The following is a 27,134-nucleotide window of genomic DNA, read 5'->3' on the forward strand; positions in this document are numbered from 1 at the left end:
TCTTCTATTTGGGAAAACCCCAGTGTCCAATGTTATTAAGTATCTTTTCCATGGTATCTATCATGATCGGGGAGGTCCTTCTGTATATATGTTTCTCTTATTGGTTGATGAATAAAACACTGTTTGTCCAATAGCCAGTAGAGGAAGGAAAATAGGCAGGACTAGGAGATGAGGAAAATTCTGGGAAAGGTAGGCAGAGAAGGATGCCATGGAGGGACCAGGATGCACCAAGCATTCTCTGGTTAGATAAGGCCATGTAGAAATACATAGATTAGTAGTTATGGGTTAATAGTTAAGACAGAACTAGCCAATATGAAGTCCTAGCCATCAGCCAACAGATTTACAACTAATATAGCATCCATATATTTATTTGGGGCTGAAGGTTGGTAGGACCTGCCAAGACAAGAAAAACCAGCAACACCATCCCATTTTTTGTTTGTTTGTTTTGCTTTGTGTTTCTCCAGAATTTCTTGGTCACTCTTACATACCTTTTTGCACTAATAACTTACCAGAAAAACAATTCTCACCTCCTATAATCATGTTGATAATGTCTGCATTTTTAATTTGCCAGAGAGCTTTCAGTCAATTTTTCCCACAATTAGAAAATGCTTATAGTCATAACATACACAAGATCAATTCATTAGTGTCTAAAGATTTAACCTTGGTTTTGTAATTTAGGTTGAGTTCCTATAGCCTAAAGTCATATTCCACTAATGTACTATAGGAATACCTTAAAATAACACATGCTGGTAATACTGTGCTTAGATGGAATCTTTGTGAAATCATTTGGAGTCTCCATGTTTCTCTTTTTCTTGTTTTAATCAGCCTAAATTCATTTTTCTCTGATTTTTATGAAAATAAAGTTACGAAAATGAAATCTTCAAGGAGCATTGATTGATTGATTCAGTAACAATTAAAATAATTAATCCATAGCATGGTCACTTTTTCTTTTAAAACAAAACAGTTTTACCCTAACAATCTGGGTCCTGTCAGTATCATTCTTCATGTTATTATAAGTCGACATCGGGGAATTAAAAACATAAAGAGAAGATCAGCGTTAAGCTAGATGCAAACTCAAGCCCTAAAATCCCTGTCAGAGAGGGAGTCGGTGAGAATAATCTCGTAACTCTTAAACTATGTTTGAGTAGAGAAAGATTCCTCTTAATTAGTATTTAACTGCTCTCTTCCATAAGGTAACCTACAACAACATGTTTGGCTCCAATTATCAGGGTGGAAATTGCTTATGCAAATCAATGTAAGCAATGAGGTGTGGATAAAAAGCAAAAGGGAAATGTCATTATTGTTGGTTTATGTCATAAAATTCTGATAGCCTAAGGGTAATGACAGACACAAAGCCATGGTGATTGTCAGTAGCAATAACACCCTCCATAGCATGTTCTTGTGAAGTGTTTGTTATATGTAAGTATGCTTATGTGAGCTTTTTATTTGAGAATCATGGACTTATGTGAGTATTTGATCCCATGCATGTGGATTTTCAGACAAACTTAAAGTTAGCCATGAGAACAGAGATAGTACACTGAAGCTAACTCCCCCTAAACAGTCAGTAGGGGGATTTATCATGATGATAGCTGAATCACTCTTAATGTCAAATTACTATAGACAGTTCACACAAATGTGTCTATGGTCTACTTAAAGTGCTGGGAAGGTTTAGATATTTTATAACCCTAAAAGTGAATATTTCATAAAGATTTGTAGAGATCAATGAATATTATATAATACTGTTACCTTTGTAAGTTTGCAGATATTGGGTCTGCCTTAATTAGCAATTAATTTGTCAGATAATTAACTACAAAGCTAAAATGAGTGAACATATTACAGAATATATGCATGTGCATTTGTAATGCATGAAAATCAAAATTTCTATTTCTTATATGAGACAAGAACTTTTAAAAATAAATGAAAATCACCATTCATATTTCTGAAATAAGAGAGAAATAAGTTGTATTTATCAATTTAACTTTAAAAAGACAAATGAGTATGCAATAATGCCAGTAGCATTTTCTCTCATTTCCACAATTATAATTATAATCTATAATTCATGCTCACATAACTTTGGTAGAGCTGTATGCAAAGCAGCACGATCTACCCCAGGACCAGAGGAGCCACATGAGATCTTCTCCTTTCTGATTGGACAACCTCTTCTGCTCTCCCATTTTCATTTCCTTCCCACTCTCTTCCTTTTCATTTAACTTCCTCTCTTTGCTTCCTCAAGATATTTTTCTTACCTCTTACTGAGGTTAGAGCATAGGATTTGACTTCTGGGACATTTTGGCTTCTCTTTGAGAAAAGATTGAAAAATATGTTGACTCTTCACTTTTTTTTTTCCAGTTTAAATTTAGATAAGAAACAAGGTTGCTTCACAAGTCAGTTCCAGGTCCCTCTCCCTTTCCCTCCCTTCCTCCCGTACCCTCCCCCCAACCCCCCCCCGTTATCCCCTCATTCCCCCAGGGAGGGTGAGACCCTCCATGGGGGTGTCCATAGTCTGTCATTTCATATAGGGCAGGGCCTAGACCCTTCCCCAAGAGTTCAGGGTGAGAGTAAACCTCACATTGTTCTATGGGAGTCCAAAGTCCCTGTGTATACTTGGGATGGGTACTGATCTGCTGCCCAAGGCTCACTAGTTTACCTAGGCCTCCTCACTGACACCCAGATTCAGGGGGTCTTGATCAGTCCCATGCTGGATTCCCAGGCTGATGCCTAGGATTCAAGAGTTAACCTTTGTCTGGTCAGCTGTTTCTGGGGGTTAAACCAGCCCAGTCTTAATCCCTTTGATCATCAGTCCTCCCTCTCTGTTACTGGCTTTCTTGAGTTCAGCTCAGTACTTAACCGAGGGAGTCTGCCTCTTCTTCGATCAGCCACTAAATGAAGTTTCTGTTTCCCAGACTCTCTGGCCATAGGATTGTAGGCTGGCTCTCCCCAGATCTATGTCTAAAATCCATATATGAGAGAGTACATGCCATGTTTCTCTTTTTGTGACTGGGTTACCTCACTCAGGATGGTTTCTTCTAGTGTCATCCATTTGTCTGCGAATCTCATGATTCCATTGTTTTTTTCTGCTGAATAGTACTCCAATGTGTAAATGTACCATATTTTCTCTATCCACTCTTCGGTTGAGGGACATCTAGGTTGCTTGCAAGTTCTGGCTATTACAAATAAAGCTGCTATGAACATAGTGGAACAGACATCTTTGTTGTATGAATGGGTATCTTTTGGATATATGCCTAAGAGTGGAGTTGCTGGGTCTTGTGGTAGGTTTATTCCCATTTTTCTGAGGAATCTCCATACTGATTTCCAAAGTAGCTGAACCAGTTGGCACTCCCACCAGCAATGGAGGAGTGTCCCCCTTTTACCACATCCTCTCCAGCATAAATTGTCATTGGTGTTTTTGATTTTAGCCATTCTGACAGGAGTGAGATGGTATCTCAGAGTTGTTTTGATTTGCATTTCCCGGATGGCTAAGGATGTTGAGCACTTTCTCAAGTGCCTCTCAGCCATTTTAGACTCCTCTATTGAAAACTCTGTATTTAGTTCTGTGGCCCACTTTTTAGTTGGGTCCTTTGATGTTTTGGAGACTTGCTTCTTGAGTTCTTTGTAAATTTTGGAGATCAACCCTCTGTCAGATGTGGGATTAGTGAATATTTTTTCCCATTCTGTGGGCTGCCTTTTTGTCTTGCTGACTGTGTCCTTTGCCTTACAGAAGCTTCTCAGTTTCAGTAGGTCCCATTTATTAATTGTTGATCTCACTGTCTGTGCTACTGGTGTTATGTTCAGGAAGCTGTCTCCTGTACCAATTCGTTCAAGGGTACCACCCACTTTCTCTTCTAAGAGGTTCAGTGTGGCTGGATTTTTGTTGAGGTCTTTGATCCATTTGGACTTAAGTTTTGTGCATGGCGATAAACATGGATCGATCCGCATTCTTCTACATGCCAGTCTCCAGTTATGCCAGCACCATTTGTTGAAGATGCTTTCTTTATTCCATTGTATATTTTTAGCTTCTTTGTCAAAGATCAGATGTTCGTAAATGTGTGGGTTAATACCCGGGTTTTCAATTCGATTCCATTGCTCTACCTGTCTATTTTTGTGCCAATACAAGCTGTTTTCAGGACTATAGCTCTATAATAGAGCTTGATGTCAGGGATGGTGATGCCTCCGGACGTTGCCTTGTTGAACAGGGTTGTTTTGGCTATCCTGGGTCTTTTGTTTTTCCATACAAAATTGATTATTGTTGTTTCAAGGTCTGTGAAGAATTGTGCTGGGATTTTAATGGGGATTGCATTGAATCTGTAGATTGCTTTTGGCAGGATTGCCATTTTTACTACATTGATCCTACCTATCCAAGAGCATGGGAGATCTTTCCATTTTCTGAGGGCTTCTTTAATTTCGTTCTTTAAAGATTCAAAGTTCTTACGATACAGGTCTTTCACTTGTTTGGTTAGCGTTACCCCAAGGTATTTTATGTTGTTTGTGGCAATTGTAAAGGGTGATATTTCTCTGATTTCTTTTTCAGCCCTTTTATCATCCGTATATAGTAGGGCTACTGATTTTCTTGAGTTGATCTTGTAGCCTGCCACTTTTCTGAAGGTGTTAATCAGCTGTAAGTGTTCCCTGATAGAGTTCTTTGGGTCATTGATGTAAACTATCATATCGTCTGCCAATAATAAAAGTTTGACCTCTTCCTTCCCGACTCTTCACTTTTTGTTTAATAAAAAAACATTGTGCTTATTTACCATCAGTGTTTCTATTAAAATAAACAGAAGTAGTTTGTGTGATAAACATTTTCTAAAATTTTTTATTGCACATTCTTCATGAATATTTATCAGGCAGTTTATTATGTATGGTTTTCAGCTGAAGAAATGAATGTTTGGAGAAAATAGGTAACTTCTAAAAGCCACATGACTAAGAAAGATCAGGAAGTATTCTTAACTAGATTTTTCAGTGTAGAAACAATGGATATTTTCTCACTGATTGAATTACATACTCTTCTCCCCGGGTTACTAATGCCATGGCGGTGTGAGAAGAGAGGTGAAGAATGAAGATACACTATTCACAGGCCTGCAAGCAGTAGGCATCTTAGGAAGACATTAAGGCACTATGACTATTTCTGCAAGCACTGGGTATCTTGATTTACAAAAGGCAGTGCACATTTTTATCTGCCAGGATGTACTTTATCTATTTTTGTGAGCTTGTAGTGGTCAAAGCCCTTTATCAGGGCATTCAGAAAAAAAACATTTCACAAACTTCAGGTATTACCAACAAATTCATTTTATGTCCTGGTAATATTTCAAGCTAGCAACAACAGTGAGAGGTGGGTGTATTTTAGTACCTGGAATATCCCTGTAGACTATTATATTTGTACTATTTCACTGACAGGTGTAGAACTTGTTCAGGTTGTTCTTCAATGCCGTACAAGTGCAGCAATAGCAATGTTGTAACTCATAATATTCTTGCTTGTAGGCCCTGATGCTCTGATCCATAATTGCTACAAGGGAGAGATTTAGAAGCCAAAGTTGTATGGGGGATATGCTATTGTCTATAATTTAAAGTCACTAAACAAACAAAAACCCTTTTCAAATGCTGGCAGGTTGTTTTGATGTAAAATACTGTTTCATGCTATATTTGACAACCTCTTATGAAAAAATACTAATTTTTACAAAATTTGCATTCATTAAACAGGATGATGGATTTTTAAAATATGTTAAACACCTTTTTGTTCCTGGAAACAAATAGCTGAATGAATACATGTCTAGGCAAGTCACTTCTTAAGATAAATTTAGGGTAAACACACTTAAGTTTCTGACTCAGAATGGCTTTCAAACAATTATGCTCAAGTACTGTTCTTATATCTCCACTTTTTCTTCTTGTATTTTAAACTTTATGTGGATGTTTTAAACTTCTTACATGGAACATACTTGGCAATGGATTTGGTTCCTCTCATACTAGAATTTTGCAACAGAGAAATTTTCCATCATTGGCTCTTGTCTGATAGAATTAATCTACAGACATTCCTTACATTTTTGCATGAAACTTCCTCCCCAAATGCTCTGCTACTCATGCCCATTTAGCTGCATAATTTCCAAATAAATCTGCAAATACTAACCAAAATAAACTCCTTCGTCTATAGTGCAGCTTTCTTTGTTTTGTTTGTTCTGTTTGATGGTTCTCGTGTGTTTGTTCTGTTTTTCAGAAGGTCAAGGTATTGAGTGTATGCTCTGAAGTGCACAAGCCAGGCTCAAGTAAGACTGCCCTTCTCCTGGGCAACTTTGCTATGATTGGAGCATCTAATCACTTTTGTTGTTTGTGGATCACTTGAAAATCAACTTATTTACTCTATCTGCTTAAAATAGCTAAATTTCATAGGGCAATATTTGCCAGTTTCAAAACCCTTGCTCTAAGTGCTCGATTCAAGTCCAAGGCTTCTTAAAAGATGTTTTTGTTGTCGCATTGTGTACACACTAATTTGTGAAATTCATGTCTTCTATTATATTCATTTGTTTACCTTTATACTACCTGTCTGGCCTTTTTTTATGTTCACATCTCATTCCCCATACCTTTTAGCCATAGCACAGTGAAAACTGAAAACATTTACAAAATAATCTTACTGTACTTTGTACAGATTGTAATACATAGCCTTTATTTACTGTTTAGGGATCACCAAAATAATCTTCTAATGCATTTGTTTGTTGAAATCAACTGTTGATATATTAGACATAATTTGGGTCTCAAATAATATAACAAATCCTGGTAGATTTATAAGTAGAAATAATTTATTAAAATGACTGAAAGTGAACCATCATATTATTGAGAAGGATGGAAAACAAAACTCACCAAAAAGTTTTCATGAGACTTAGAAATCGAGATAGCTTGCCAAGGTCACACCTAAGAATCGCTGGCTCAGTTGGTGTCATTAGTGCGGTTGTCCCTCCATGCTCAGGCGGACTTCTCATATCAGGTATGATCTCTGTGATTCTCAGACATTTTATATAACTTCTTTAGGATTCACAGTCCTGGGTTGAAGCAGCCACTTGTTGGAAACCAGGACACATGCTTAAACTTTAGCGGCCAGGAGAAGTGAGAGGGAATATTTAGCATTTTGTCCTTTCCATTTCATCACTGAGAGGAGTTCTTGCCTTCCTCCCACACTGCACATTGAGTTATTGCCCCTGTATAAAAATGTAGCTCAAATGCTGGAAAGCCAAAAAGTGTCAAATGCTTGCTGATCTTTAAAGGTATAATTGTTCTTAATAGAAAGCAACAACATTACAAACCTTTGCTTCAGCCTCCTTTTCAAGTCTTCAGAAAAAACAAAACAGTGCTTGAGTTTATCTGACACTCTGGAGACTAATTTTATTGTAGAGGACATTCACTAAGTTTCATACTTGAGTGTCTCTCCTCATCATAGAATGTACACAATTGCTACTGGTCTATCCAGAGATAGGCCACTGTGTTTGCTTATCAGCAATATCCTGCTTTCTTTTAAGTCCTCATCCTCATTGGGAGCGATTTGGTTTTGGTGGCCATGATTTCCCTGTGATGGAACCAAATGATGCTACCTTAAACTGTGTGGTCTGTTGCTGAAACATGCACTGTGATTTTGATAAGCAATAATGTTGAAAATGAGTTTGCTTCAGGGGAGAAACTTCATGACTTTCAGACAGAGTCCCATTATAGGATGCTGTCTTTCTCCTCTGTTCAAGTTCTGACTGAAAGTGATGCCTAGGATTGCTGCTGCCATCCAGATACAAAACCGAGAGTGAGGCTAAGTCATGGATAAAAGCAAGAGGGATTGGCTCTGCTCTATCTCTAATATGAAGAAGTTTTCCTATTCTAAAAGCCATTGTGCTTTGGACAGTTTTGCTTCTTATAGCTCAACACAGAGAAAATAGCCACAAAGATTTTATTGGACCATCACCTATGGCCTCAGGAACAAGTCACTTAGATTGTTAATTCTTCATTCAGTCTTGCTAAGGGACTTATTAAGAGGAGCACAAGTATTCTCTAATTATTTTCATGTCTTACGAGATAAAAAGAGTACCCATGCTTTCCTTAGCTCAGTCACTTTACTTTTCTTTCCCCTTGTCATTTTTGTCAAATTGCCTTTCATACATGAAATGTCATGAATCATTCCATGTGGAGAAAGTAGTAATTTGTCTCAGATGCAATAATTCGATCTTGATGAAGTTAAATTTAAGTTATATATTTGAAAAGTATCCATGGAAATAATGCCCTATATTGCTATCTTTAGAGGATCTCTTGGGTAAGTAAGGCTAATTAATAGGTGCAAGTTAATAACTGCATTATCATTATTAACAGAGAACCATCCTGCACATCCAGTGATGTATCACAGACATATATTGAGTGTGTACCTGGCTATGTACAGGGAAGCTGGTTAAATAGTAATAAGATTGTATGACAAGTTCCTCGCTTCCTTGAAATCTGCATAGACAATGTGGGCAGTCAACAGTAAACAACCAATTGCACTATGATATGTTCTCAGTGAATATCAACTTAAGAAAGATAGTTCCAAATTAAGGTATTGAAGTGGGCAGAGAAAGATTCCTGGGAGAAATTTATCAGAGTTAGTTCTGGAGGATAAACTGAGTTTAAGTGAACAAAAGAGAGGCTAATATGCAGAAAAACTGCGTGAGCAGAGAGTTAGAAAAGATGTATCAGGCGTGTTCTAAAACATCAAAGTGTCTCAGGTGAGGCAATGAAACAGGAGGGAAGCAGATGGGGTTAAAGAAGAATATTTTTAAGTTACATGAAGGAGTTTGAATAACAGTTGGAGCATACCAGTGGTTTATATGACAATTTGCCCAGAAGTTTTCTGGCTTCATTGTAGACATTATAACTAAAGCAATAGAAGAAGGACAGTGACACTTGACTTCTTCCAAGCAACATTCAGGAGAGTGACCATCAAAGAAGTGAAATGGAATGGGAGGGTCATGGAGAGGCATTGTTTCTATCACAAACGATCATTTGAAAGTGGGGAAGCAGAGGCATCATGGTGACTTTACAGTTGAGGGGATGGAAAGTTGTCATTGTAAAAGGCTGACAAAAGGAGCTGCTGTTGAAGGGCGGTAAGCTCACAGGTACATGTGATTACCCCTGTGTCTGTAGCATAACTTGATTGTTGGCTGTGAGTAGACAGTTGTTTGCATCATTTCTTTGTGATTTGGATACGGCCCACAGTCCCTGATGTCCAGCCTTTGACTTGTTAAAGGATGAAGTGGTGTTAATCAAATGAGATACAGTATAAAGAAATTATAGTGTGCCAAAAGCTATGCAAAATTACTTCAAATGTGTTTTAGTCCCCATCATTGCCAAACACACTTTCCCTTCTTTTGCCCAGTTTTCCAACCTGTAGCCTGAAGTTATTAAAAAGATTATGAAATAATGCCTACAGAATTATCACTGTATACTAGGAATTCTTCATCACTCTAACATTGTATGCATTTTCATAAAAGTAACTATGTGTAATGTGTTTTTACTATCTTCATCTTATAGATGTGGAAAAAGGCAAAAAGTGCCTAGATAATTGCTCATAATTCACATATCACACAGCTAGTGAGTGTTGGACCTTGAATTTGATTCCCGACTTGTCAGATTCCCAATCTTTAAACCCCTGCACCATGATGCCTCTCTTCCTCAGTAGATCTATCAAAAACACATTCTTATTGACTATATGTTTAGCTTTTAATCTATCCATATTTTTATGCCATGTACTTTCACAGAGGCTAGTGGTTCTTTTTGCTTGCTGTTTCCAATAACTTCATTTCTGAAGTAACTAGTGTAGGGTACCCATAATTCTTTACATGTTAACACTGAAGCATTCAATGTTATGTAATAATGCCAAATCTGTTGCTGATTGTCTTTCATATACCCGGAGAAAAACATAGATTTCTATTTCAGATTCACATGTCTGAGATCTCCTTATTCATTGCATTGCAGGTTTGAAAGAAACTTAAAATTTTATTCATTACACACAAATATTTGAATGTAGTTGTACCATGGCATCTCCAGGTTTAGTAATAGAAGTAAGTCCTCCCGCACGAATTATAGCTAGGTTTTTTTGCGATTATTCTCAATAAGCTTTCCCCTACCGACATCTCCTCAGCACCTACAAAGCTCCTTGACATGCCAAGTGTTTATATATTTTATAAAGTTAATGAATGGATGATTAACTATTAAAGTAAAATTCACTATCCTGTGGATTTATTTGTAATCATGCTAGGCAATGACATTTTGCTCATATAGTAAGTGAAAGGTTTTGTGCAAGAAAAGAATAAAATTACAAGTCATTTTTCTGGGGAAAAAGTTGACATATGTTGATTCCCATTACACCTGAGGATTGTGTCTTGAGGGGCCCTGAAGAATGCTGCCATTACTGACCACTGGGGCACCAAGACTGGGGCTGCCCCTTAACCCTGACAAGTGACATTTCAACTCACCTGAAGTGGTACTTTATTATTAACCGGAGGATGACTAAGTATTCTATTGTTCAGTAGAACAAGATCAACTTATAGCAGAAGTCATACAACTTTTAGTGGCCTATGAGATGAAAATTTAATTTATTGGACCTCATAGTATTCTTTGTTTCTCCTTGTTAGTATTCTAGAAGCATGACCCACAAGCAAACCAAACTCTGAATGGTTTTAATTTAATATGTTCAGTTCAGTTAGTTTAATATATTCTTAAAAACTGATGTGTTTCTTTTTTAGTGTTTTTTAGAATTTCATAAATGAGTGCATTGTACTGACATCATTTCCACTATTCCCCCAAGCTCTCCCCTATTTCCTCTTGAATTCATGACTTATTACTGTATAATAAGAATTGGTATTATATACTATGATCTATATATCCTTGAGATTCCACTTAGTGTTGCTCAGATATACATGGATTTAATGTTGACCACCTGGCATTGGAGAAGTTATCAGTGGGGCTTGTCCCCTGTCAACAGCCATTGACTGCCTGTTTCTCTTCATCTAGTAGTGTAGTTAATGCTGCATTCTTCCCAAATCCATTCATTTAAGCGCTGAAAGAAATAATAAATGAGTGAAATTGAAAACTGAACTCATATATTTAAAACCCATCTCCCTGTACCTCCCATGCACTCCCCCTCCAACGCATACAAACCTAGATCCCGGGTTTATATAGAACAAGGTTCCTGAAGCTTGGTTAAATCTGAATTGAGATTCATATTGATTATGATGAGCTGTATGTGTGTTCTATGTTTAACAAAGTTATTCATAACACCTGATGATTAAGTTGAACATGTAGTTGCTGTGTTGGGGTTTGGACATCATTTCTCTGGGCATATGATTAAGTGGTAACAGTCATTTGTTCTGCTGTGAATTGCCAGCAAGAGCTGAAACTGTCACAGTTTCTTACATTTGTATTGAAATTTCCCTCTCTGATGCTAATCATCTTCAAAGTGTCAAATCCCTCATAAAGTATTGAAAAGTAAGCAACTTTTTTCAGTTTAAGAACTTTGATAAAAATATTAGAAATTGTCTTTTTACCTACATGTTGTTAAGAAAATATAATTTTGAATGTAAGTTTTCTTGACTTTCTAAAAAAATAGAAATCAGTCCTTCTTGTTCACTTTTGTACTTTGAAATCAGAAAAAATAATCTGATGCTAATTATCTTGATAGCTGTCACCTTGATAATGAGACAGACCACACTTCTTAGCAGGAAGCAAGGTGTGAATCAAAGTATGTAGGCTTAACTACTAATGAAGCATAATGAGAAATGGGAGATCCTAAGACTGAAGTTGTAAAGAAACTTAGGAGGAAACTTTTTTTGTTGTTGTTGATAGTAATGAATGTTTCAAACTACAGAAGTAGGTCTTACCTTTTCCATTGCCAATATTTCCTTTTCATAGAGCAATTAGAGAGAACATAGGGAGTGGAAAGTTCCCCCTCAGCATCAACATAGCGCCTAAAAATTTTTCCCATGAAAGAGTTATGTTTCTCTTTGAATGGGGTGATGAGAAGTTTGTTCTGTGTATTTCATTGCAGAGACCATATTCTCCTAATGAGGTGGTATTGGCCAGCTCAGTTAGAGTGTATCCTTGACCTTGGGAATCCATAAGACGTGATTATAGCTGTGAAAAATCCTTCTTAAGAAATTAGTATTGTTGGGTGACTTAGGAAATATGCTCTAGTTAAAACTCTTGGGAATATTTTTAAATGCTATTCTAAATCTTTTTTTGCAGGTCTTCCTCTTTGCCTTAATGCAATTCCACACATGGAAATGGTTAATTGAACTGAGAAATAAATGTGTTTACTGGTAATTGCTTAACCTTTGAGTGGTAATTACAATTTTATATTCTTATAGGATTATTTAACTATTCACAAGTATGGCAATGCAGCCAGAAATGATCTCTGGAATACATTATCAGAGGTAATGTAGAGGAAGTTGAAGTATCAAAGTGTCTTCCTGAGCAACTGAATTTCATTTATAAGATATTAACTTTTATTGGCATGGGCAGTTTATAATTATTTTGTATAATTCCTCTTTCTTCATATAGCTTTGGTGTTTTAATTTTTAGATAATATCAAGAAGATAAGCCTTAAACTTACTTGACTTACAGATGTTGGTGAAATATCTTGTCTGTTTTGAAAAGTGACATTGTTTTTAATTAAGTGATAATTTTATAAATATCCCTATTTTATTTGTATCAGTAACTCTACCTTCATCCTCCCCCCTCAAGTGCCTCCTCCCATCATGATTATATCCCAATTTCTAGTTCTTTAAAGAAAATTCACCAAGCTCACTTACAGTTGTTTTCAGTATGTGACTTTGTATAGGATCATCTATATGATGTAAAGGCATGGGTAGTCCCTCTGGGGCCACATACTTGAAGAAATTTGACTCTCCTTCCACTAGTCACCAATTGTCGATAGCTCCTCAGCTAAGGTGGGACTTTGTGATCTCCCTTTGCCATCCACATTGGGATTTTTGACTATCACGATCTTGCAAAGGTCTTGTACATTAAGCGTGACAATATTTTTGAATTATATTTTAATGTGGAATTGTAGATTCATGTTAAAAGCAGAATTGCTGAAGTTTTTAGAAAAAATTTCCCTCATGATAGTAAACCTGTCTGGAATGCAAAATGATGTAGAAGTACTTGTAATAACAACTTACATTTTATATTCTGCTGTGCAAAAATTTTAATGTTTGTAAAACTCAGCAGTACATATATGTGCGACAAAACAATATAAGAAACTCAAAGCAAGAAGATTAATTTTACTAGCACATAATGTTGGCTTCACTGATTTTAAATGTTTCATATTGCGGTAAATTGTAATGGTGAAAACGAGAACAGATTAATGTTAATTATGCTTACAAGAAGTGTTAATAGATTAATTTGTGCGATTTTGGTTGTAAAGGCTTTAAAGAGAAATGGAAAATACGTGAACATACAAGAAGTAATGGATCAGTGGACACTCCAGATGGGATATCCTGTTATCACCATCCTGGGAAACATGACAGTAGAAAATAGAATAATTATCACCCAACAGCATTTCATTTATGACATCAGTGCTAAAACCAAAGCACTCCAACTTCAGAATAACAGGTATGGCATGCTTGTTCTCTGAAATGAAATTATGATTTTAATATTTCACTTTTCATTTTAGTATTTTATATGTTGAGGAATGTTTTACCTTTAAATAAATAAAGAAATATTTAATTGACCACTGAGAAAATTCTGAAATGTAAGTAGAATATACTTCAGTCTATTGTGATTCTTCTTTTGTTACAATTTCCTTAAGCTTTTAAAAACTATATTGTTTACTTATTTGATGTATATGGTGTTTTGCCAGGATGTTTGCCTGTGTACCATGTGAGTGACAGGTTTCTAGGTAAGTCAGAAGGTCATTGATTGGATCACTGGAACTGGAGTTATAGGCAGTTGTTAGATGCCTTGTACTTACTGGAATTCTATCATGGGTTGTCTGATGAACAGTCAGTGCTATTAAACATTGAGCCTCCTCTCTATCCCTCTGCCAAGATTTTAACTTTCAATGTAATAGCATTTATTTCAGAAGGCAGAACTTTGAATTAACGTGGTGACTTTCAAAGATAAGATTTTCATCTTCCCTTCTCTACAAATAGCTCTTGAATTAAATTCAATAGTTAAAACCTGTTGCTATGAATTTTGTGGAATTGAACTAAATGTGCTTTACAAGACAAATGAGAGCCAAAACTAACAATCCAGAAAAAACTAATTAAACCAAAGTTCTGTACTTAATAATGCCTGAGTTAAAGGAACATAATGTAGACCTTAAAATAATTCAAGCTTGTAGGGGCCATGTAAGATCAACATATGTTCTTTTCCTCTCAGTTACAGTGCTCTAGCTCATTGGCTAGATACAACACATATAGAATTGCTCCTTGTTCGGTTGATTTTTGTCAAAACTGGATCTCATTCAATAGCCTAGCTAGTCTCAGGCTCACTATACATCATGGGCTGGGGAATAACTCACAAAGGTCTTGTTTCCCCAGCTATCCCATTGGCCTGAAATCTTGATTTGTTATTTTAGCTTTCTTTTAAATTTATTTATTTTATTCCATGTTTTCTATCTTGCTCCTTATTTTAAAGGCTGATATAAGAAAGATCAAACCATTTCCAAGTCAGTTTGGTCCAGAGGATGTACAGAGCCATGGTTGAGAAATTCATTGTTGCTTTCTAATGAATGCATTTGACATTAGATTTAGGAAAGTGGGGTTGTTATTTTTAGTCTCTGTATGTATTCCTGTAATGTGCATACTTGTGTGTGTCAAACTGCACACGTGGAGGTTAAAGAACTACCACAGGTACCAGTCCTCACCTTACATCTTGTTTGAGACAGGATCTCTTATTCATCATTGGGTAGGACTTGATAGATGGTCTGGATACTACAGTCCTGGCTTTGCCTCCCATGTCTCCACAGGAGCCTTGAGATTATCATAAGTTTGTGCTACAACTTTATGTGGGTGCTGTGTATTTGAACTCAGGTCTTCTTGTTCAATAAATCTGTTACATATTGAGATTTCTCTCCAGTAATCAGGGCCTTATACAACCCTTACTCCTTAAATACATTGACCTTTGCATATATCTCAGCCATTCTCTGGATTCTCTCAATATGCATCACCATGTCATAGCCTCTCTGTGGTAAGGGAAGAGCATCAGTGCTTCTCTGCTTTTTCTGGTCCATGCAGCACCAACTGCCTCCTGTATCTCCTTCACTGTCTTGGTCCAGTGTCAACATCATCAGGCATCAAACTTGGTTTTGCTGGAAAGCACTTTGCTATGGCTAAGTTAGAGAGAGATCAGGTCAGGCCTCTGAGAACTGCTATCCTGACATAGTGTCACTGATGCATAAAAAACATAAAGGACACATAAAGGGTGACAGGACAAATTTTGTACAAAAGCACTTTGTCAGTCTATGACATATATTCTTATACTAGCTTTGAGCTTGGGCTTTTAAATGAAAATGTATCATCTGGGCTGTGTAAACATACACAATAACAGAGCTTTGTATCTGCTAGAATTACAGAAACACGTGGAGAAGTCAAACCCTGAATACTTGCCACACAACATATAAAGGAGATGTGATGCTGATGCAAAGCATCTCAGTAGTTCCAGGAATTGTTTTCTATTTAAAAATAGTAAAATCTATACTTGGAATGGAGTTTTCTAATTTAATGTTATTGGTCATCTAATTCTCTGTTGACATTCTGGTCAAAGATTCAATACCAATTCTAACTGGCCTTTGCAGACAGCCTTTCTAACTCTGCCATACAATGTACTCCATTGATGTACCAGAACTTGTTCACCTATGCCAAAATTTCTAGTAAATTGTGCATATTTTTAACCTGAGTTCATTTTTGTTTTCATCTTTTCCTGAGGATATCAGGATATTACTACAATATGCTCAGAAGATTTTAATAGGTCTAGTAGTTATATTTTTCATACATAGTCCTTGTATTAAACCATAGAAAGATCCTTATGTAACTACAAATTTCATAAAGTTAGCTGATTGTGACATAGTGTGACATTTGTACTAGACTCTTGTTACTTAGGTAGTTGGAGGTTTGTGGCATTTTCAAATAAATGAAATCACTAATTTGCAATGTTGCATAATGTCTCCTTATATTCTGAGGTTTTTCTTAAAGCTCTGATCTACACAGAATTGTATGCACCAGCCCAATCAGGCTTTCCTTCTCTGAGTTGACATTAGTACTTTATACTGATACTTCTTTAACATTGATACTATTTTTTATAAGGCGTTTTCTCCTCCCAATTCAAACATGCATATGCATTTTTAGCCTTTTTCTAATAATTAGAATTAAATGTGGATTTTCTGTAAAATGAAAACAGGCAGGCACAGAGGCCAAGATATGCTCATTACAGTTTATTACCTCAGGCATTCTCTCCTGAAGCATTTTAATACTCTTTTCACTCAGTGATAAAGTATGTATAAAATTTATTGTTATATTTCAGGTACTTCTTTTCCTATAATGTAATTGCTGGCTACCATAAGGTTAAAATTGTTTGTATTTCATGAAGGAAACAGAGTAAAGTTTATGGGTTTATTGTAAAATCATCCCACGTATGTCTGGCTACTCATTTAAGATTACATTGATATTACTTCATCTATGACCTCAATTTTTATCCCATGAAGAGATAAATGAAATAAAATGCTTCATTTAACAGCCAAGACTTATAGCTGACCCCTTCTGTTGGTGGCTTCTTTGTCACATCAACTTAGAAATTCTTTTCAGAAAAGCAGATCATGAAGTGTGCTCACATTATTCTTTACATAGATGTGAATTTTAGTGAAAACTGACTATTTTTGTTCTTCATTATTTGCTGAGTTACTTTGGTGTGCCATATTAAACTCTCTGCAAAACATGTGGGTAGTGCCCCTCAGATTTGTTAGGCAATAAATAAGGACAATGTTAATATGCAAATATAGGAAACTACTGAATTGTCTATTAGTCTAGTCCAGAAAAAAAGTAGAAGAGAGCTATTGTTAGACTTGAATAAATAAATAGTGCACCTCACATTTATAGTTTTTAGTTGCATTTATTTCTAAAATACAAATATCTTTTTCAAAGATAAATTGTTTTATAGAATTTCTTTTGCATTGAATTTAAAACCATTAAACACCAAGAATCTCTTAACTGGCATTGGAAAGTTATGTTTGCCCTCTGCATACAATCTTTAGGCTTGGGACTTATATTATGATTTGATTTTTTTCTGAATTAAATTTGCACAGAAGGAACATAGACAATGCTTGCTTACTTTTGTTTTGATTTATCTATTTTTACTCTTAAAGCTTTCTTTCTTTTCCAGTTACCTGTGGCAGATTCCATTAACCATTGTGGTAGGAAATAGAAGCCATGTGTCTTCAGAGACAATTATTTGGGTGTCTAACAAATCAGGTAAAATATAAATTCTCTCCCAGGGAACATTTGCATTCAGATAATTGTTTTTTTCTTAACCTCTGTTTTCAGCTGCTTCAAAAATGTGAATAAAGACAAATTATAAAGAGAAAACACAGTAATGATAATCACTTCTGCAAAATTAGGCATAATTTAGTTTCTGCATAGCTTCATTTTAGACTGATATGTAAATATTAAGTTTATATGTTTCTTTAAAAGTCAAGGGAAAGTAATTAAGTATAGTATTAATTTCCTTAGAATTGTATGAATTTATATTCCAAATAATAATTGAAGTATGATCACAATTAGTCATACATTGGAAGGATACAGAAGCAGAGACTTCATTTATTGGGGGGGAACTCTTCCTTGATTTTAATAACACATTTTTAAATAACAATCCTTTCAAGGTCGTGGGGAAGTAAAAGAAATACAGAAAGGAATCCCTTCTGTAAGTTTATCACAATTTTATCAAAAATAGAAGAATTATCAGAGAGCTCCTCCTTTAGCCTTTTTACTATAAGTATTTTTATGTGTTGAAATCTACAGTGCACTTAAGACTTTGTGAATGATTCAAATGGGCTGTTTCTTTTATTTATTTTATTTATTTATTTTTTGTTTTGTTTTTATTTGTCTATTCTTTTACATCCTAGCTATAGCCTACCGGCATCCTTCAGTCCCAGTTCCTCCCTGGCATCTGCATCCCTCTCAACCACTCCAAATCCCCTCTTCTGTCTCCATCTGGGAAAGGCTAGGTCTCCTATGAATATCAGTAAAAAAAAATGGCTTATCAAGTAAGACTAAGTAAGACCTCCTGTGTTTTAAGGTTAGGGAAGGCGACCAGGTATGAGGAGTAGGGCTCCAAAGCCAGTACAGAGTCAAAATTACCCCCTATTTCCAGGTCTGTGAAGAATTGTGCCGGAATTTTGATAGGGATTGCATTGAATCTGTAGACTGCTTTTGGCATGATTGACATTTTTATTATATTGATCCTACCAATCCAAGAGCATGGGAGATCATTCCATTTTCTGGTATCCTCTTTGATTTCTGTCTTTAAAGACTCAAAGTTCTTGATATACAGTTCTTTCACTTCCTTGGTTAACATCCAGGCTCTCTCTGCCTGGACTCTTAGGGAAGTGCCTGGACCCTACCCTGAGTGAAATGATAGACTCTAGATATCCCCTATGCGGAAGGAATTGGCAATAGGGTGGGAGGATGGGGGGTGGGGAGTGCGGGAGGAGGGGAGGGAGAGAGAACTGGGATTGACATGTAAAACAAGCTATTTAAAATTAAAATAAAAAAACTTCTGATACAAAAAAAATTACCGCTGTTCCCGCTGATAGGTGTGCCATGAGAGGACCAAGCTACACAATTGTTACAAATATGCAAAGTGTCTAAGTCAGTTACATGCAGGCTCCCTGGTTGTCCCTTCACTCTTTGCCAGCCTCTATGAGGCCAGGTTAGTTGACTGTGTGAGCCTTCCCATGATGTCCTTGATTCCTCTGGATCCTATACTCCTTCCACCCCCTCCATTGGATTCTCAAACTCCACCAAAAGTTTGGCTGTGGGTCTCTGCATCTGCCTCTATGAGTTTCTGGATGATGCCACTCTGATGAAAATTGGGCCAGGCGCCAATCTGGTCACAGGAGAAGGCCAGTTCAGGGTACTTATCCACTAATGCTAGAAGTTTAACCTGGGGCCCTCCCTGTAGACTCCTGGGCGGTTCCCATGCACCAGGCTTCCACCAGATCCTGAAATGTCTCTGGCCAGCAGTTCCCCTCAGTACTTTCCCCTCTCCCACAATCTGATTGCTCATGTTCTCACACCCACCCATCCTCCGTCCACTCACAAAATCTCAACTATTTCCCTTCCCGTGGGATCTAGCTGTCTCACCCAGAAACCCTCCCTTGTTACCTAGATTCTCTAGGTCTGTGGACTGTAGCATACTTACCCTTTATTTGACAGCCAGTATCCACTTATAAATAAGTAAACACCATGTTTTTCTTTCTGTATCTGGGTTAAACACTCAAGGTGATTTTTTTCTAATTCTATCCATTTGCCTTCATATTTCCTGGTCTCCCTCTTTTTTTTAATAACAGCTGACTATTATTCCATTGTGTAAATGCTACATTTTCTTTATCCTTTCCTTAGCTGAAGGACATTGAGGTTGTTTCAAGGTTCTGGCTACTGCACATAAAGCTGCCATGAACATAGCTGAGCAAGTATCCTTGTGGTATGCTTGAACATCCTAAACCAAATCCAAGAACACATCAAAAGGATCATTCACCATGATCAAGTAGGCTTCACCCAAAAGATGCAGAGATGGCTCAACATATGAAAATCTGTCAATGTAATCAACCCACATTATTATCTCCCTAGATGCTGAAAAAGCATTTGACAAAATTCAGCATTCCTTCATGATAAAAGTTTTGAAGAGAACAGGAATATAGGAACATACCTGAATATAATAAAAGCATTATACAACAAGCCAACAGAAAACGTCAAACTAAATGGAAAGAAACTCAAAATAATTCCACTAAAATCAGTAACAAGACAATGTTGTCTACTCTCACCATAGCTACTAAATATAGTACAAGTTCTATATAGAATAATATGATAACTAAAGGGATACAAGGGGATGCAAATTGCAAAGGAAGAAGACAAAGTAGCATTATTTACAGATGATAGGATAGTATGCATAAGCAGATACCCAAACTACCAGGGAACTTCTACAGCTGGTAAACTCCTTTACTTATAACTGGTTACAATATTAACTCAAAAAATTCAGTAGCCCTCCTATATACAAAGAATAAATGGGCTGAGAAAGAAATCAGAGAAACAATAACTCAAATAATAATACCCTCAAATAATATAAAATATCTTGGTTTAACTCCAGCCAAGGAAATGAAAGATGTGTATGATAAGAACTTCAGGTCTTTGAAGAAAGAAATTTAAAAAAGTATCAGAAGATGAAAAGATCTCCCATTCATATGGATCAGTAAGATTAACATAGCAAAAATGGCCATCTAACAAAAAGCAATCTATAGATTCAATGCAATACCCGTTAAAATACCAGCACAATTCTTTACAGACCTTGAAAGAACAAACCCAGGATAGCTAAAAGAAACATGTATGATAAAAGAGCTTCTGGAAGTACCGCCATCCCTGGTTTCAATCTTAGTACCTCTACTACAGAGCTACAGTAATAAAAACTGCATTATATTGGCATGAAAACAGACATATGGATCAATGCAATAAAATTGAATACCCAGATGTAAATCACAATACCTATGAACACATGATTTTCAACAAGGAAGTCAAAATTATTCAATGGAAAAGATAAAGCCTCTCCAATAAGTGGTGCTGATCAAGAAGAAACTGGAGCCTTAATCCAGAGCCTTAGACTGCTCGGCCACACTACCTTGACAGTGGTGCTGATCAAACTGGATGCTGGTAGGTAGAAGAATGCGAATAGATCAATATCTATCACCCTGCACAAAACTCAAGTCCAGGTGGATCAAAAACCTCAATATAAATCCAGATACACTGAACCTGACAGAGGGGAAAGTGGTATATAATCTCAAACACATTGGCACATGAGACAACTTCCTAAACAGAATACCAATAGCACAGGCACTAAGATTGACAATTAATAAATAAGACCTCATGAAATTTCTGTAAGGGAAAGTACACTGTCAGTTGGACAAAATAGAAGCCTAGAAAATTCGAAAAGATCTTCACCAATCATACATCTGACAGGATGTTGATTTTCAAAATATACAAAGAACTCAAGAAACTACACCAGATATTATATCATTGGGTTTTCACGAATATCCAGGGAGAAAGATCAATATATTCTATAATTTATGGATTAATTTTTCCTGTATAATTACACATGCCATTCTAGGTATCTTTTCTACTTATATTATTTTTAGTTAGTTTCTACAAGTAGCATATTTGGCTAGCAATGGTAAAATATCATTTCCACTGTCATTCCCATGGTTGCTATAAAGTAAAACCTGCTATAAAATACCAACTTATCTATGCCTAGATATAGTCTGAGTTTTGTGCCATTTTGGACATAAATAAGATTTTCAGTTATTATTATGAACATTTGAAATATAACTTCCATACTTTTGCTACAGAACTCATCAAACACCATACCTCATTAGGCCATCAGAAAAGATCATTTTAAAATTCATTGCCTGCTATTAGTTAATTTGCAGAACATTTTGGGAATGTAATTAACCAGTACTGCAAAGACATTTTAAAATCTATTACAAAATCTTTCTGGGAATTGCTTCCCAAAGATATCATTTATAACAACGCCATACAAATATTCATGAATAGTAATAACTTCAGGTTTTGGATATAAGTTTAATAATAGAATGTATTAAAACAATTGATGCTTGTCTTTCTTATTTTAGTCATGTAATGTAGAAGATGACAGATTATTTTCATGTTTTAATATACATCCTTACTTGACTCTAATATACCTAAATAAATAATAATAGTAAATAAAAATAAGAACAAATTGAATTACATGGTATTTATGCACATCACTATCCAATTAGTAAATAAGAAACAATTTTGAAAAATTAATTTAATATAGTAAGATTATTTGATATTTATAAAATTATGCCATTTGCGCATATATTCAGCTTGATTCTAAAGCTTAACCAGAAAAATCATTAATGAAAATTATCTCAATCAATGTGTCTGAAAATGTCTTGGAGGTTAAGAGTACATAGTGCTCTTACAGAAGACCCAAGTTTGGTTCTCAAAACCCATTTTAGGCGACTCACAACATCCTGTAACTCCACCTTCTTGGGATCCAGTGTCTTCTGTATGTATCTGTAATTATTGAACATACCTTTGCATGCACACACACACACACACACACACGAATACACACACACACAAACACACAGTTAAAAACTAGAAAGCCTTAAAAATAAAATTACCAAATTTTTAAATTGAAATGAAAGGTCATTTATTCATTTAGAGTGCTTATTAGAGCACACAAGATATATATATATATATATATATATATATACATATATATGTGTGTGTGTATACATATATACATATGCGTATATATACAATATATTCTTATAAATAGTAATATGTATAATATATTTTAATGTAGGCACTTAGGGCTATGAATTACCTCTTAGAACTGCCTTCATTGTCTCCCATAAGTTTGTAATTTCATTTTATTCACATTTGTATATAAATGAAAAATTCACCAAGATGACATTTTAATTCTTAACGCCTATGCACCAAGCACAAGCTCACCAAAGTTCATAACAGAAACGAGACTACAGATTAAATCACACATTGACCCTAACTTAGTGTTAGTGGGTGACTTCAGTACAATCCACTTGTCAATAGACAGGTCATCTACATAAAAACTAAACAGAGTAATGTTGAAGCAAACTAAAATCATAAACCAAATGAACCTAACATATATTTATAGAACATTTTACCACAAAGCAAAACAAATATACCTTTTTGTTTTCAGCCGTTCGTGGGACTTTTCTCAAAATTGGCCACATATTGTACAAAAAGCAAGTCTCAACAGATACAAGAAAATTGAAATAACTCCGTGCATTGTATCAGACCACTATGAGTTAAAGTTGAATGCCATCAACAGAAAGCTTACAAACCAATGGAAGCTGGACAGCTCTCTACTGAATGAAAAAATAACTCCAGACAGAAATTAGAAAGGAAATTAATGACATTCTATAATTGAATGAATATCAAACTATTAAATATCAAAACTCATGGGAGACAATAAAGGAGGTTCCAAGAGGCCATACATAGCACTGTCAACATAAAAAGTTATAAAGCTCACCTGAAAGATTTAGAAATAAAAGGAAAAGTAAAAGGAAAGAAATCACACCCAAGTGGAATAGATGGCAAGAAATAATGTCACTCAGGGCTGAGATAAAAAAAAAACAGAAATAATTAAACAATACAAAGAACTAATAAAATGAAGAGTTGGCCCTTTGAGAAAATCACCAAGATTAGCAAACCCTTATCCAAATTAAAAATCAGAGCAAGAATATCAAATTTACCCGAATTAGAGGTAAAAGGGGGGCTTAAGAACAGACACCTAGGGAATTCAGAGAATCCTAAGAACATAATTTAGAATCTATATTTCACCAATTAGAAAGTTTAAAATAAGTGGATTGTTTTCCTAGTAAATACCACCTACCAAAGTTAAATAAAGATCAGATAAATAGACCTAGAACTCACAATTAAATAGAAGCATTGAATAAAGTCTACAAAAACCAAAACTAAACTAAAAGCCCAGGACCAGATGCTTCTAGTGCAGAATTCTATCAGACTTTCAATGACCAGTTAATGCTAATAACACTCAAATTCTTCCACAAAATAGAAACACAAGGAACCTTCCTCAATTCATTTATGAGTCCACAGTTACCCTGATACTCTCTAATGAAAGCTGAGAGCAGTATAGATTAAGTATTTAGAGGGCAGTTGGACAACATGTCCATTTAGCAAAACATCAGTAGGTTCTCCCTAGATCCTGTGACCACAGCAGATTTACAGTACAAGTACAATATAAAGCATAAATTTGACCTTTATTACATCTCATTTTTGGCTGATTTTTGAAAATTGCTAGTCTGTAATATGCATTGGATCAATCTATCTCATTCAACATTTTCTTGTACATTGTTTATTTGACAGCAATTTATACCTTCCTTCTCTTAAAGAATTGCAAGCATGCTTTGTTTAGTATAATTGATTTTGATTTGTAAAATCTTAATAAAAAATTGCATGGCTTTGAGTCATAGAAGTTAAAACACACCCATATATTTTATTCACTGATGGCTGTGTTCCATCTGCTGTCAGATTGTGTTTGTGTGCGCCTGCAAATTTTAATTCAACCTCATTGTGAAAAGTCCATGAAGATGAGTCTGAACTTCAACAGGGAAATTATTACAGTGAATGATGATTGTTCTGTGAAGTCTATGATTGCTCACTCTCCACAAGCAAAAGTAACTCTATGCTATATTTGAAGGAGTTAAATATGGAAGGAGTTATACCATTTTTCTTGGCCTTTGTTAGTTGAATCACTCGTTAAACACAAGTTCCAATTGTTCCCAAGTCATTCCGTTAGGAAAGATGCATTCTCCTTGTTCCTAATTCTGTGTGGAGCTGTTAGAGTCTTGAACAAATGAGGTTTGCTTCTTCTGTCACTATTGGTGGTTTTGGAAAATCTTTTATTTGCACTCCACAAAAAAGCTAAAAAAATGACTTTCAAATAAGTGATTTCTATTGTTTTAACCACTATCATCCTGAATAAAACAAATAAAATATGTATGTCTAAAGATGTCTTTTGTTCTAGCTGCATATACACTTACAATCTAATTAAAAGCTATATTAATATAGTGGCAGAATTCTAGACACCATGAATTTCAAAAATGAAAATTGTGAATAGAATAGACTTCTGTCAAGAACAAAAGTGTTAATTATTTACAAAATCACTAATGGATGTAATAATTAGTAACAAAATAAAAAAATTTCTATCCAGTTTTAGATGGAAGGGATTACTTAAAGATTCGATTTCAATTTCATTTTAGGGTGACATTTTCTTTCAATTATTGATAATGCTGTTCCTGTTATTTAAAAGACTTACTTTATTTCATTTAAACTCTAAAAACTTAAAATACTGTTTATTCTCCAATGCTGCTTTTAGAACATCACAGAATAGCATACTTGGACAAAGGAAGCTGGGTCCTTGGGAACATCAATCAAACTGGCTACTTTAGAGTCAACTATGACCTACGGAACTGGAGATTACTCATTGATCAATTAATCAGGAACCACGAGGTACATCCTTGATCTATGTATCAGTGATCTGTTTTGAAGTGTGAATACCTGTCACTTTTATTATCAGAATTACCACCCCCCATCCTTTCTTTTTTCCTAACTGGCCTCATAGGTACTTTCCGTCAGTAACCGTGCAGGCTTGATTGATGATGCCTTCAGCCTAGCCAGGTATGTTTAACTATGGATCTCCACAAGAAAATACATGCCTGTAAGATTTTCACATTAATTTAAATTACATTATATATTCATATTTATATGTAAATTTCTTTCTTAGGATAATTTTGTTTGTATCTGAATTGTATCCAGTGTCCCAAACTCTAAATCAATAATAGCCATAGGGAATTTCCAATATGGAAGCTTTATCAATTTCACTGCAAGTTCAGTTACACACCCTAGAGATTCTTGTAATCTCTTCATTAATGAACTCTCCACAATGACCATTGTGCCTCATTCTAATTTTTGATAAAAAACACCTTTAAGCATTAGCAATAATATTCTTCACAAATGCTAGGGTATCTTTAATTTCTAAAAGTATATTTGAATATTACTCATTATGAAAAGTTTAGGCTGCAAGACAGAAAGAAACATTTCACTACATATCATTCATTTTCCAAAAGAGTTTGATTGATTTATGATACCAAGTTACTTTTACAATTAGTTTTATAATGTTAAAATGAGTTATTTCCCTTACTAGTCATCAAAGGAAAGAATGTTGGTTGAGCTATTTACTAAGCTTGGATACAGCTTAATTACATAGAACCCATCATTTAATACTTTGTACTTTTTCATGTTTAAGTAGTTTTATCTAATAATCTATTTTTACAGGATTCAGTTTGGGATATAGAGAGCTCTCTCTATTTTAACTTAATCAAAGTTTGCTATGTTTTCCCTCTTTTGTGTGAATATAATTACTTATGTTTGTGCACATGTGTACACAAGACTTGGGTTGGTAATAGGTATTGGTTCATTCATAAGATCTGAAACTGCTTTCGTAGTTTATGGGCTCAACCAAATCTCAGTTCTCTTGCGTATGTTAAAAATCCTCCACATTGGTGCCATTTTTTATATTAAAAATTTTTATTTTTAAATTTAAATTCAAATTAGAAACAAGGTTTCTTCACATGTCAATCTCACGTCCCTCTCCCTTTCCCTCCCCTCTTCCCATCCCTTCCCAAGACCCACCCAATACCTCCTCCTTTCCCCAGGGAAGGTGAGTTCTTTCATGGGGGTGTCCATAGTCTGTCATTTCATCCAGGACGGGGCCTAGAACCTCCCCCAAGAGTCCAGGGTGAGAGTGCCTCTCTCGTTGTGTGATGGGCACCCAATGTCCATTTGTATGCCAGAAATAAACACTGGTCAACTACCAAAGGCCCAATAGATTGACTAGGCCTCCTCACTGACATACACATTCAGGGCGTCTTGATCAGCCTCATGCTGGATTCCCAGGCATCAGCCTGGGATTCAAGAGTTAACTCTTGTCAGGTCAGCTGTTTCTGGGGGGTTAAACCAGCCCAGTCTTAAGCCCTTTGGTCATCAGTCCTCCCTCTCTGTTACGGGCTTTCTTGAGTTCAGCTCAATGCTTAGCCATGGGAGACTGCCTCTGCCTCCATCAGCCACTAAATGAAGGTTCTATTTCCCTGACTCTCCGGCCATGCTTCCTCAAGATACGTTTCTTACCTCTTACTGAGGTTAGAGCATAGGATTTGACTTCTGGGACATTTTGGCTTCTCTTTGAGAAAAGATTGAAAAATATGTTGACTCCTCACTTTTTTTTCCAGTTTAAATTTAGATAAGAAACAAGGTTGCTTCACAAGTCAG

The 27,134-nt window shown here is 35.7% G+C and overlaps 1 protein-coding gene across 1 annotated transcript in view; it reads left to right on the plus strand.

Annotated features, from left to right (window-relative positions):
- Trhde (thyrotropin releasing hormone degrading enzyme) overlaps positions 1–27,134 on the plus strand; it is a 355,084-nt gene that overhangs the window by 235,553 nt on the left and 92,397 nt on the right. Inside the window, exons 8-12 of the mRNA XM_040754861.1 lie at positions 12,360–12,425; positions 13,418–13,605; positions 17,371–17,459; positions 25,183–25,316; positions 25,429–25,484. Coding sequence (XP_040610795.1) covers positions 12,360–12,425; positions 13,418–13,605; positions 17,371–17,459; positions 25,183–25,316; positions 25,429–25,484 — 533 coding nt within the window. The remainder of the gene's footprint in view (positions 1–12,359; positions 12,426–13,417; positions 13,606–17,370; positions 17,460–25,182; positions 25,317–25,428; positions 25,485–27,134) is intronic.

Source organism: Mesocricetus auratus, unplaced genomic scaffold (genome assembly GCF_017639785.1).
Source record: "Mesocricetus auratus isolate SY011 unplaced genomic scaffold, BCM_Maur_2.0 Super-Scaffold_100011, whole genome shotgun sequence".
Taxonomy (NCBI): domain Eukaryota; kingdom Metazoa; phylum Chordata; class Mammalia; order Rodentia; family Cricetidae; genus Mesocricetus; species Mesocricetus auratus.